The sequence below is a fragment of the Balaenoptera musculus genome, chromosome 2 (assembly GCF_009873245.2).
Source record: "Balaenoptera musculus isolate JJ_BM4_2016_0621 chromosome 2, mBalMus1.pri.v3, whole genome shotgun sequence".
Lineage (NCBI taxonomy): Eukaryota > Metazoa > Chordata > Mammalia > Artiodactyla > Balaenopteridae > Balaenoptera > Balaenoptera musculus.
In genome coordinates, this window is record NC_045786.1 from 173,515,243 (window position 1) to 173,528,102 (window position 12,860).

A 12,860-nucleotide genomic window follows, 5' to 3' on the forward strand; every position below is an offset into this window, starting at 1 on the left:
CCTCCATCCATTCACCCATCCTGTACTCATTCAGTCTATCCACCTGTCCATCCACCCATCCATTTATATCCAGTCATCATCTCTACTCTCATCCATCCGTCCACCACCCCTCTACCGACCATCCATTCACAATTCATCTGAATCCCAGTTGCCATTCATTTATCCACCATTAATCCATTCATCCACCATTCAGCTCATTTACCACCCATTTCCATCCATTCCATCCAAAATCCACAAGCTTTTTTCACCCACCATCCATCTCAACAAGCCATCCACCCGTAGACCATTTAACATCCACAATTTATCTTTCACCCACCAACCATCCATTTATCCAGTCACCATTCCATCTTCCACCCTTTACACTATTCTTCTTCATCCAACTACCATCTACCATCCATTGCCCATCTTTCCACAATCTACTCTCCTCTATCCATCCATCCACCATCTGTGATCATCCATCCATTTATCCATCCACCACCCACTAACAACTATCTACATTTACCTGCCACCCGTCATCTGTCTACTCACCGTCAACCATCGATCCTCTATCCATCCACCATCCGCTATCTCACCATCCGCTATCTCACCATCCGCTATCTCGCCATCCATGCATCCATCTACCATCCAACACGCGTCGATCACGCACTACTCATTTTCCATCCACTGTCACTCATTTACTGTCCACTTGTTTATTCACTCACCATCTCCCATCCATCCAATCCTCATCCATCCACGAACCAGCACAAATACGCTCCACCACTCACCGTGCACCCACTGTCACGCGCTCACCATTCCTCCATACGCGAGACACCAGGCGCCATCTACCTGCCACCATCCACAGTCCATCCAGCCCAGGAGGCAGGAGGGCCTGCTTGGGAGAGTGGACACACCAGCCCCACTAGGCGGGCAGACTGGTGCAGCTCCAGCTGCATCTGGGGCAGAGGGGGGTGTGGGAGCAGAGGTTGTTTACCCGCCGCGCCCCCAACAGACCCGTTATTTGGGCAAGTCGGTCCGACAAGCGCCCAAGGTCCTCCAGTCCTGGAGGGCTGAGTGTGTGGGAGGGAGGGGGGCGGGGCCGGCGCCTCCGAGGGGCCTAAGGGTCGCTGCAGGCGGGTCTGGAAGTAACTGTGTAACCTTCCCCGGCCGCCCCCGCCCCTCCCCGCCCGGTCACGTGGGCCCCGCGGGGCAAAGTCTCCCGGTCCGAGACGCGGAAGCCTGGGCGAGATGGGCGCGCCGGGCCGGATCCTGCTGTGGCTGCAGCTCTGCGGTAAGAGGTGGGGAGGGGGGACGCGACACATCTGGAGGCCAAGGGCCCCCGAGGGGCGGGCGGCGAGAGCTTGAGGGGCTGCGAAACCCGGCCGGGCCTCCAGGTCCCTCCGCGCTCAGCGCCCGCCGGGCGGTGCGGGAGGCGAGGAGCCCGGGCCAGACCTACACCCGGACCGCGCCTGCCCTCGGGCGCTTGTCCGCCTTCGACGTGGGCACCGCCCCGGTCCCCGCCCGAAGCTCCGCCGCCGGCCTCCGTCCTCCCGGCCCCGAGGGCGCCGCGGACCCTCCCCGTCGCGCCCAGGCCGTCGCGTGTCCTCGGGGCCGGCCCCCAACCCCCGGGAACTTTAAAAACTGCAGCCCCGTCCCTGTTCCCCTCTCTTAAGCCCCTCGCGGCCCCCTCAGGACGCAGCTCCAGTTCAGAGCCCGTCTGGACGGGTCCTGCGGCCCCCCCCCCCCGCAGCCCCTTCTACCTGGCAGAGGCCTCCGCTGCCCCATTCGCCTCCGTCCCTTGGTCGTCGCCATCCTTGCCTGGCCCGGTCCTCGGCTCCAGCGCGGGGCGAACTGGAGGCGGGCTAGGAGGCGATCTTGGCGGGCGTCCCGGAGGAGGGCACGTTTGAGCGGGCTCTGCAGACCCCGTAGGAGTTCGTCAGGGAGCGTCATGGCCAGGCTCCTGCAGGGTCTGGTCCGACGCCGGGAGCGGGAGTGGCGAGGGCCTGTCTGGGCGAGGTCGTCCTCCCTGGGCCACTGGGGCGTCCGGGCGGGAACCCCGGAGGCCGGGGGCTCGGGAGCACTCAGTCGCCCCCTCCCCAGCGCTGACGCGGGCCGCCTACAAATTCTGGGTCCCCAACACCGACTTCGACGCCGCCGCCAACTGGAGCCAGAACCGGACCCCGTGCGCGGGCGCCGCCGTCGAGTTCCCCGCGGACAAGGTGCCTGGCCCCCACTACTGGGGCCGGGGTGGGGACCGGCGTGGTCCGGGCCACTGGGAGCCCAAGGGTGGGGTCTGCTCGCTGATGCCGCTTCTGCCTGCAGACGGTGTCAGTCCTGGTGCGAGAAGGTCACAGCGTCTCGGACATGGTGAGGCCGGGTGGCAAATGGGCCCCAGGTCGGTGGGGGGCTGGTGGGTCCCGCCGGGGTCAATTCCATGCCCCTTTCTTGCCTCCTGACTGGCCTGCACTCGCGTGGGGGACCCTGCAGTCCACTGGCCGTCAGCCTCTGGAGGGGCTTCGGGAAGGTCCGGGACCCACATGGGAGGGGGGGACGCCGGTCCTACAATCCCAGCCCAGGCTATGCCCCAGCCTTGTTGGGGGGTGTGGAGGGCGCCTCTTATCCCCACTGCCTTCTGCCTCTGGCCCCTGCCCCCCTGTAGTCTGTCTTCTCCAAGGTTTGCTCTGGGAAAGCCCCCGCTCCCCGCCCCACCAAAGCCTTTCCCTGTCCTGGTGCTTCAAACTCCACCAGCAGAATTCGAGGGGACCTTTTTCTCAAACTGCTTCACAGTGTGAGTTCCAGGGTGGGGGTCCTCACCCGGAGGCCGCTGGACTCTGTGGGTGAATAGGGGCAGTCCGGGGGCCCAGGCCTGGGACTCAATCTCTTGCCCAGATGCAGGATCTGGGGACCCCTTATTTCCACCTGGAGGCAGCTCGGTTAATTGATTGTTTTCAAAAGCGGCATTAATTCTGGGAGCCTGGCGCCACGTGGGGCAGGGCTGTGGGCGCAGTGGAGCCCCGCCCTCACCTGCAGCCTGGGAAGGGGGCATGGGGCAGGATGTCCCCGTCCCCGCAGATCCGGGGTCGGGATGTCTTTCCCACATTTGTCCAACCCAAAGACTAAGGTGCGAGGGAGCAGTGAGGAAGAGGTGACAGCAGAGCCGGGGAGGTAGGGGCGCAGCAGCTGCACCGAGGGGACCCGCCTCCGCAGTCCTGGTAACCAAGGCAACCAGGCGGCGGCCAGGAGCGAGCAGGGAGGGGTGCCTGGAACTCGCAGGAACCCGCGGGCAGAGGACTCAGCTGCGGGGGAGGGTGCCGGGACCTGGGGGCTCCTCCTGGCTGACTTCGTTACTTTGATGGTCTCCTTTGGAAGAGCTTGGGGATCCTAAAAGACACAACATTCGTTCATTCATTGTTCACTCGCTTATCGGGTCCCTCCATCTGCCCCTTCCTTCCCACGCCCCGCCGCCCAGACGCGAGCCCTTCCCCCGGCCAGAGGCGTCCGCGCGCCTGTACCCCTGCGCACGGCCCCGTGGGCCTCTCCCCCGCCTCCCCTGCCTCTCCTCCGCTCCGTGGGGTCAGCTCCCGGAGGACCCGGGTGGGAAATGACCAGGGGCCCAGGGACAGGGGGCCGAAGGGACCCAGCGCTGCCTGAGGCCCCTCCCACCCCCGCTGCACGGCGGGTCCCAGCGTTGTCGGCTGCTGAGATGTCGCCCTAGTAACAGGCACGACTGTCAGTGATTTCATTTGCATTTCTCTTGGTTTGGAACTTCTCTCCCTGAGATTTTTCTCTTCCTGAACCCTTCTCCACTCCCATTTCTACCCTTAGCCCAGGTTTCTTGTTTGGGGGGAATCTCCTGTTTTCTACCTGTTAATGATTGTTGAGATACTGCGTCTTCTCACTGTGGACTTTGCCTGCGTTTCCCTTTGCTGATCAGAAACCCCCATTATTAATCTATCGAATGCAAAATCTGTTGCCTTATAACTGGTTTTTGGTGTTTTGTTTAAGCATCTTTTTCCTGCTTCTCAGTCCACAACCATAATCAACTATATATTCTGTCTGTTAAGTCACGGCTTTGCCATCAGGGGCACATGGCTGAGTGGGGCACTAACTAGGGAACCAGGCATATTTTTTCCTCCTTGGAATGAGCCCAGTTTCCAATGAATGTCCTCCTCCAAACCAGCAGCCTTGCCCCCTGGCTTTGTGGCGCTGCAGTCACTGTTCATCAGCTACCCAGTGAGGGCTCTCTCTGAGCTTTTCCTGCAGTTCCTTTGATCTTTTTGCCCGTTCTCCTGCCGGCACCACACTGTCCCCACTCTGAGGCTCTGCCAGTTGTCTTAATATCCCACTGGGTAATTTGCCTTCTTCACCCCCCTGTTACAAGGTTGACTAGTTCTTTGTGGATCTGATTGTGCAGAGAGATTATAGTGTAGGTTATCAGGTAACAACAGCACCAGCACCAAAACCCTGGAATTTGATTGGAATGAATGATACCTTATACAAGCAAGTCATCCATTCAAGAACGTGGATTTTCTCTCAAGATATTTCAGATCGTTGGGTCATAAAACTTTACTAGAGTCTTTAAAAACGGTCCACATGAGGTTTTGTGTAGTATTGGTTAATTTATAAATACTTTATAGTTTGGTTTCTATTGCGAATGGTGCCCTATTTTTAAGAATTATATTTTCTATTTGGTTATCTTTGTAAATAATGACCGTTGTTCCTCCTCTCTTCCAGTCCTAACTCCTTTTTTTTATATATATATAAATTTATTTATTTATTTATTTTTGGCTGCATGTGGCCTTCGTTTCTGCGCATGGGCTTTCTCCAGTTGCGGCGAGCGGGGGCTACTCTTCGTTGAGGTGCGCGGGCTTCTCATCGCAGTGGCTTCTCTTGTTGTGGAGCACGGGCTCTAGGCGCGCGGGCTTCAGTAGTTGTGGTGCACGGGCTTAGTTGCTCTGCGGCATGTGGGATCTTCCCGGACCAGAGCTCAAACCTGTGTCCCCTGCATTGGCAGGCAGATTCTTAACCACTGTGCCACCAGGGAAGCCCCCCTAACTCCTTTATTTCTTTTTCTTTCCTTGTAGCAATGTCCAGGGCCTCTACCCCTATGTTAAACAAAAGTGAGAAAATTAGGTATCCTTGTCCTGTTCCAACATGAAGAGAAGTCATGTCAGGTTTCTCCCTTGAGTGTAATGTTTGCTGTAGGGTTTTGTACATAAACTTTATTTAATTGTGGAAATTCTAATCTATTTCTAGTTTGCTGGAAGCTTTAAAAAAATCATAAATATGTTGTTGAACTTTTCAGGGTTTTTTTCCTACGTCCATTGAGATGTAGTTTCCCCCTGTCTCCTTTAGCCTATTAGTGAGGTTTTCTGAGGTTGAACCATCCTGGTAAGACTGATGTCCTTCTGGCACCTTCCTTCAGGTGCAGGTCAAAGTGTGCCACTTCTTCAAGACACTTGACTTCTGTCATACTGATTTTGCTGGCACAAGACTCTCCACTACCGTCTGCTGGGACACCATCGTACATACTGCAGGGAAGCCGTGATGGGAGCGTTCCCTATCCCATCCTTCCTGCATTCTTGGGACATAACCCTATGATCGCCATGTATTTTTAAAACACATTATTGGATCCAGTCAGCTAATATTTTATTTAGGATCTTTGCATTTGCGTTTATAACTCAACTGAGTCTATAATTTTTCTTCTTTTGTACTGTCCTTCATTTGGCTTTGGAATCACACTTATACTGGCCCCATAAAATGGGCTGGCAATTTTCACTCTTTTTCTGTTTTCCAGAACAAACTTCCTGTAAGAAGAAGTTAAATTTTCCTTGAGGGTTTAGTATACCTCACCTATAAAAAACACTTGGACTGGGAATTTAGGAACAGGAGGTCTTTGACTAACATTTAAAACTCTTTGGACTTCCCTAATGGTGCAGTGGTTAAGAATCAACCTGCTTAATGCAGGGGGACACGGGTTCGAGCCCTGGTCTGGGAAGATCCCACATGCTGCGGAGCAACTAAGGCCCGTGCGCCACAACTACTGAACCTGCACTCTAGAGCCCGTGAGCCACAACTACTGACCCCTGCGTGCCACAAACTACTGAAGCCCGCGCACCTAGAGCCCATGCTCTGCAACGAGAAGCCACCGCAATGAGAAGCCCGTGCGCCGCAACAAAGAGTAGCCCAGCTCGCAACTAGAGAAAGCCTGCGCGCAGCAACAAAGACCCAGTGCAGCCATAAATAAATAAATAAATAAATAAATAAATAAAATTTGAAAACAAAAACAAAAGTCTCTTTAGGGACTTCCCTGGCAGTCCAGTGGGGTTAAGACTCCGTGCTTCCACAGCAGGGGGCGCGGGTTCTCAGGTTCGCGGGTTCATCCCTGGTCAGGGAACGAAGATCCCATATGCCACACAGTGTTGCCAAACAAACAAACAAACCTTTAATGCTTACTTGTCTATTCTAATTCTCTATTGCTTCTTTTTTTAAAAAATATTTATTTTTCTTATTGTTTTGGCTGCGTTGGGTCCTAGTTGTGGCACGCGGGCTCTTCGTTGCAGCATGTGGCTTCTCTCTAGTTGTGGCGTGAGGGTTTTCTCTCTCGTTGAGGCACGCGACCTCATAGTTGTGGCTCACGGGCTTAGCTGCTCTGCAGCATGTGGGATCTTAGTTCCCTGACAGGGATCGAACCCACATCCCCTGCATTGGACGGCGGATTCTTTACCACTGGACACCAGGGAAGTCCCTCTATTGCTTCTTGCATCAATTTTAATATTTTAAATTTTCTAGAAGAACTGGTATTATTTCATCCAGGTTTTCAGTTTGGCAGGTCCTGATTTCTTAATCCTTTTCATACCTGTGTCTTCTCGAACAAAGTAAGTTCTTTACTGTATGTCCGTGCCCTTGTGGTCTCCCCCGTCCCCCATCACATTTTATTCCTAGATTTAAAACATTTTATCAAGGAGACAAACTAAAGCTTCATCAATTATTTCATCACCCTACTTCCCATATCTCTTCTCAGCTTCTGTATTTCTTTCCTTCTTACTTTTCTCTAGCATGTTTTCAGGGCAGGTCTTTGTTGTGGCAATCATTCTGGAAGTCTTTAGCTTAAGGTATTTTTATTATCTTTTAATATATGTAACATACTATTCTGGAGTGCAGGGCCGTTCCTGCCCACTGGCGGGCAGGGCTGTGTCTAGGGGTGTGTCTAGAGGTGGCTGCGACTCCAGAAGTCTTCCGGCAGCCTGTTCTGTCATATGCTTGCATTGTTGTTGCTGAGAAACCCGATTTCTGAATTTTTTCCTTCCTGGGTGATCTGTTCTTTCCCTCTGCTGCTTTTAGAATGTTCTCTTCGTCTTTGATATTCATGAACATAGTATTCTGTGATTTTCCTCATTTGGCATTCAATGAGACCTTTCAATCCGAGGTTTCCCAGCTTTCCTCAACTATGGAAAATTCATCTTCATTGTTTTTCAGATATTCCCCCCGCCCACCCTTGTATCTGAATGTTGGTGCTTCAGTGTTGGGCGGGCTCCCATCTCTCCTGGTTTCTCCCGCTCAGCCCTTTCCTGCTGTCTTTCAGCTCTTACATTTACCATATAGTATGTACATCTCCCGCTTTGGTTCTTTTGAAAACCGAGTTCTTGTTCATGCTTCACACTGCTGGTACACACCTGAGGCGTATCGCGTCCGTCTGTCCGTGGCTCGTCCCCGGCGCCCGCAGGTGGGTTTGCCTTATTGCTGTCACAGTGCTGCACCCTCAGCTGTGGAGGTAGTTGGCCTGTGACCTTGAATCTCCCCAGTGTCAGCCTCTTGGTCAGGCCCAGTGCTTGGGGGGACCGAAGAGCAGGCCCTACCGAGCAAGCTGGGACGCAGGCTGGGCCCTGGGTGGCTGTCCCCTGAGATGTTGAACCCCCGTGACCCCTGCACTGAGCAGCTCCCCTGGTCCAACCCTCACCTTCAAACCCCAACCCTGGCGGGGGCAAGGAGGAGGGACAGGGTCCTGGGGCTTGGAGCGGTGGCGGCGGGTGGGGGCCAGTCAGTCCTCCTTCTCCTGGCCTTCCCCGCTGCCCTACTTCCTCTGACGCCTGAGGCCTGGGCTTCTGTGCTGAAGGGGCTGCCCAGGCTGAGGGGGAGACGGGGGCTCCAAGGCCCCACTACCCTCCCTGCTGCCTCTGGCACCCGCTTCCCCAACTGTAGCCCCTCCCCTCCCTCACAGGCTCAGGGCTGACTCCAGAGTCCCCAGCAGCTTGGCTTCCTGGAACTTACGAGCCCCGTGGATTGTAGTTTTCCAGGGGTGACAGGGGAGGGCAATGGCCCTGACAAGAGTCACCCTGCCCCAAACGCCCCACACTCCCAGGTCTCAGGCTAGCTCCTCGCTCCTTGGCTAGCAGCCCTACTCCCTGCGGCCTATCTGACCTTCAGGCAGGGCGAGGTGCCCCCAGGCCCTGACCTCGCCTGCTCACTCCGTGGTCTAGATTCTTCTCCCCAGGGACAGGGGGACCGGGGGTGGGCGCAGAGTGGGACCCTCTGATGCCCCAGTCCACCGCGCGACGCCGCCTCGGCCTGCGCTTCCTACAGCTCTTGCCGCTGGACGGGGAATTCGTCCTGGCCTCAGGAGCTGGATTCAGCGCCCTGGACACCGGCTTGCACCTGGACTGTAGCACAGGTGAGGGGGCCGGGCCAGGGGCGGGGCTTCGAGGGGGCGCGTTCGTGGGTGGGGCCTGGAGGGGACGGCGAGGTCCGGGTTGGAGCGTGGCCGGGTTGGAGGGCGCGTTCTGGGCGGAGCTCAGGGTCGCGCGCTCGCCCAGCGGCCCCCGCGCTCTTCCGCGACCCCGACCGCTTCTGCTGGCACGACCCGCGCCTGTGGCGCTCCGGAGACGCGGCGCACGGTCTCTTCTCCGTGGACGCCGAGCGCGTGCCCTGCAGCCACGACGACGTCGTCTTCCCGTCCGACGCCTCCTTCCGGGTGGGTCTCGGCCCGGGCGCCGGCACCGTGCGCGTCCGCAGCGTCCGGGCTCTGGGCCAGGTGAGGCCGGGCGCGCGGGCCGGGGCGGGGGCTGGGATCTCAGCTCCGCGCCTTTGCCCGTCAGTTGTCGCTCCCCGGAAGCGCCCTCCCACCCTGCTAGCCCGGTGGCTTCCGAGCATTCAGGTGCTGTCTCGTCCTCGGGCTGGCTCCGGTGGTCACCCGGCCACCTGCAGACGTTCACGCGCGACGAGGACCTGGCTGCTTTCCTGGCGTCCCGCGCGGGCCGCCTGCGCTTCCACGGGCCGGGCGCGCTGAGCGTGGGCCCCGAGGCCTGCGCGGACCAGTCGGGCTGCGTGTGCGGCCACGCCGAGGTGAGGGCGGCCCGCAGCGGGGTGGCTGGGGCACCGCGCGGCTGGGCCCGGCTCTGCGCCGGAGGTCGGGACTGTGCCAGGGGCCGCCGCGCCCCGCCGTCTCTGGCCCGCTCGCCTCCCCGGGCGCGTGGCCCTCTCACTGCGGTCTGCTCCTCGCCGTCTCCGCGCTGACCGCCGCTTCTCTGCTTCCAGGCGCAGCCGTGGATCTGCGCAGCACTGCTCCAGCCCCTGGGTGGCCGCTGCCCCCAGGCTGCCTGCCGAGACCCCCTCCGGCCCGAAGGGCAGTGCTGCGACCTCTGCGGTGAGCGCCCCGCCCGGCCCCTGCTAGCTAGGACGGCTTGGCCACCCTGGCTCGCCCCCAGCCTCAGTTTCCCTGTCGGGCCCGGACCCGCGGTGCTGACCCTCACCTTCCTGCTTCTTCAGGAGCCATCGTATCGCTGACCCATGGCCCGGCCTTTGACCTGCAGCGGTACCGGGCGCGGCTGCTGCACGCCTTCCTGGCCCTGGTAATGGGGCCGCACCCCGACCCGGGCCCCTGCCCTTCCGCAGCCGCGGTCTGGGACCACCCTCTCCGCAGGGATCCCCGGGCCCCACTCCGCCTCCTCCCTGAGGCGTCCACTCTCCGCCTGTCCACCGTTTGTCCCTGCCTCCAACGTTCCCGCAGGGCCGAGGGGCGGAGTCCCCGGGCCAACTCTGTGCCCCTCTCCAGCCCCAGTATCAGGGGCTGCAAATGGCCGTGTCCAAGGTTCCGCGCCAGCCCCGGCTCCGCGAAGCCTCAGGCGCGAAGGCGGACACGGAGATCCAGGTGGTGCTGGTGGAGACCGGGCCCGAGACCGGCGGCGCGGGGCGCCTAGCCCGGGCCCTCCTGGCGGACATCGCGGAGCACGGTAACCGCGGGCGCCCCCTTCCCAGCGCCGCACCTCTGCCCCGCCCCGCCCTGCTCGGTGCCGACTGAGCCGGCGCCCTCCATTGCAGGCGAAGCCCTCGGGGTCCTATCGGCGACCGCTCGAGAGTCGGGCGCGCCCGTTGGGGGCGGCTCGGCGGCGGGGCTGAACGCGCCGGGGCCGCGCGCGGGGCTGGCGGGCGGCCTGGCGGCCGCGCTGCTCCTCTTACTGCTGGCGCTGCTGGCGGGGGCGCTGCTGCTGCGCCGCGCGGGGAGGCTCAGGTACGCGGGGCGGGGCCTCGGGGCGGGGCCTCGGCGCTCAGGCACGCGTGGCTCACGCGCGTCCCTACCTCCAGGTGGAGGAGGCGCGACGAGGCGGACCCCGCGCCGGCTGGGGCGCCCCTGGGCTTCCACAACCCTGTGTTCTACGCGGCGGACCCGGCGGAGGCGGTGAGGGGGCGCCCGGGGGCGGGGGTGTGGGACTTCCCGCGGCCGGATCCCTGACTCCGCGCTCCCGCAGCTCCCCGCCCCGCAGCCGGACGTCGGGAGCTCCAGCCGCAGCTACTTCGTTAATCCGCTCTTTGGCGAAGCCGAGGCCGAGGCCTGAGCGGCCGCGGAACCGGCCCGGCCCCCCCACCCCCCCCCACCGCCGGCGTCGTAGGCCCTGCGGGATACCCCACCCTCCGCTGGCCAAGGACAGGGCGGCCTTGCTCAATAAAGGACTTTCCTGCACCTGCGGTCAGCCGTGGACACACTGCTTCCTGCGTTGCCACCTCTCTGCCCCTGCCTGGTGGGATGGTGAGGAGTGGTCCTCAGAGCCTGTGCCGGCTGGCGCCTGGCCACTCGCCCAGGGCAGTCCTGGGTACTACCTGTAGGCTGGGGCGGTCCGAGGCTTCTGGTCTGCGAGGTTCCACCCAGAATTAGGAGGGGGCTGCCCCGGTTCTGGAGGAGCCCATGCAAAAAGCCCCTAAGGCTAGGGAGGGGACTGCAGCAGGGGGGACGGTGGGGAGCAGCAAATCTGAGTGAGGCGCCAAGGAGCGTGGAGAAGTGGGCTGCCAGGTGCTCCCCTACCTCATGCCAAGCTGCTCAGGCCCAGGGCCAGCCAGGTGGACCTGGACTTCCGGCAGACTGGGCTGCCCGGAGGAGCGGTCCCAGGGACACAGTAGATCTGTCCCCTCTGCTGGGGGCGGGGGCAGGGGCAGAGCTGCCCGCCACAGTGGTGGAGCAGGTCAGAGAGCTGGCAGGTGCGTCCTGCTTGGTGGGGGCTGTTTGTTTGGTGTCCATCGCTGCAGGGCCAGGCCTCGCCGTCCCCCTTCTGAGGGCAGCTCTGACCTGGAGGGTGGGTGTCGGGACTGAGCCGCTCTGAGTAGGACACTCACTTGGTAGGTGCTTGATGGGGCAGCAGTGGGACGGTGAATCGTGTGTGTGTGTGTAAAGTTGTACTGACAAATGCCCAGCTTGAACTGTCAGGGAGGGACACTTCTGTGTAAGCAGCATCTGGAAACGTCCCCCCTCCCTCCCCCCCACCAAGGGTAACCACCTGCGAGCCTCTAACAGTGAATTTGCTGGTAAGGTTCCGTCCCTTGGGAAGCTGTGCTCTGTGGCCACTATCCTGCCTGTGAAGCTCACCCATGTTGTGGGTGGTCGTTCCTCTTGGTGTTGTGTAGCTGTTGCAATAGCTAATATTGCATTTAAAAAACGACTGACACTTCAGCACCCGTGTTTCAGACCTGTGAGAGGTGCTCACCTCACGTGGGGCAGACATCAAACGGAGGGAGGGCCAGTATCCAATGCCATCATCTCTGACCCCGAGGCCCCGGCTGCCCACTACCCCACATGGCCGCTCACCACTGGCCTATGCTCGCTTTTCACTTTTCCAGGTGCTGTGATTTCACTCAATTGTCTCTGCCTGTGCTTTGGGTGGTCCCCTTTCAGGTACAGGTGGGAGGATTGTGTCTGCTCCTAAAATTTGCCATGCTCCTTCCCCAGCTGTGACCACGGAGGCCCACAGTGAGATGGGCCTGGGTCCCCGCCGGCCGGCGGGGCTGTTTTGGCTGCGGAGCCCGGGCCGTGCCAACTGGCGGAGCTGCAAGGGTGCCCAGGACGCCCCCCAAGCATCACCTGCCAGGCACCCGGGGGCTGCTCTCTGTGCTCTACTGTATCCTCACACCACCACCCTCTTCGGCAGGTGCCGTCACTGCTCACACGTTACCAGGAGCTTACTGGGAGCAAATGATGAAACCCAACTCACCACAGGCTGCCCCCCGCCCTGGGGACCAGAGCCCCCAATGTGGCCACCCATCCAGCCCAGCCTCCCCGTGAGCTCCCCCCTCCTGGTGGTGGTCTGCCCCACCCTACCCCCGGGGGCTGCTGAAGGGCCAGCGTGCGTCTGTCACACGCAGCTTCCCTCCCGGGGCACTGCTCTGCCTTGCGGGCTCATGGGCACATCCCCCTTTCCCAGCACTGGGGTCCCTGGTGCAGCAGCTGGCCCCACCCTGCCCCGGCCCTGGAGGGCACCTGCTGCTCTCAGGCTGAGTGCCCATCTGCCTGTCCTGGCACGGACACTTGGCCAGACGGTCCCCCTCTCCAGCCAGTGGCCCACCCCTGACCCTGCCTACCATGGTGCAGGGTGTCCCCAGGAGGCCCCCCCATCGTGACA

The 12,860-nt window shown here is 60.3% G+C and overlaps 1 protein-coding gene across 1 annotated transcript; it reads left to right on the forward strand.

The window, feature by feature from the left end:
- Window positions 1-1,191: 1,191 nt before the first annotated feature.
- Window positions 1,192-10,936, forward strand: AMN (amnion associated transmembrane protein). Its single transcript, XM_036845088.1, has 12 exons — window positions 1,192-1,267; window positions 2,077-2,195; window positions 2,299-2,343; window positions 8,560-8,647; window positions 8,790-9,007; window positions 9,181-9,318; window positions 9,511-9,619; window positions 9,742-9,824; window positions 10,028-10,205; window positions 10,294-10,483; window positions 10,558-10,651; window positions 10,722-10,936. The coding sequence occupies exons 1-12, from the start codon at window positions 1,225-1,227 to the stop codon at window positions 10,806-10,808; spliced, it is 1,392 nt and encodes a 463-aa protein (XP_036700983.1). The 5' UTR covers window positions 1,192-1,224; the 3' UTR covers window positions 10,809-10,936.
- Window positions 10,937-12,860: the final 1,924 nt, after the last annotated feature.

What these genes read in the sequence shown, in the direction of transcription:
- AMN (XM_036845088.1), top strand. Translation starts at nt 1,225, where the DNA reads ATGGGCGCGCCGGGCCGGATCCTGCTGTGGCTGCAGCTCTGCG. An exon ending in GCTGTGGCTGCAGCTCTGCG is followed by an intron (nt 1,268 to 2,076) that starts GTAAGAGGTGGG and finishes CCCCCTCCCCAG; the next exon opens with CGCTGACGCGGGCCGCCTAC. An exon ending in TGCACGCCTTCCTGGCCCTG is followed by an intron (nt 9,825 to 10,027) that starts GTAATGGGGCCG and finishes GCCCCTCTCCAG; the next exon opens with CCCCAGTATCAGGGGCTGCA.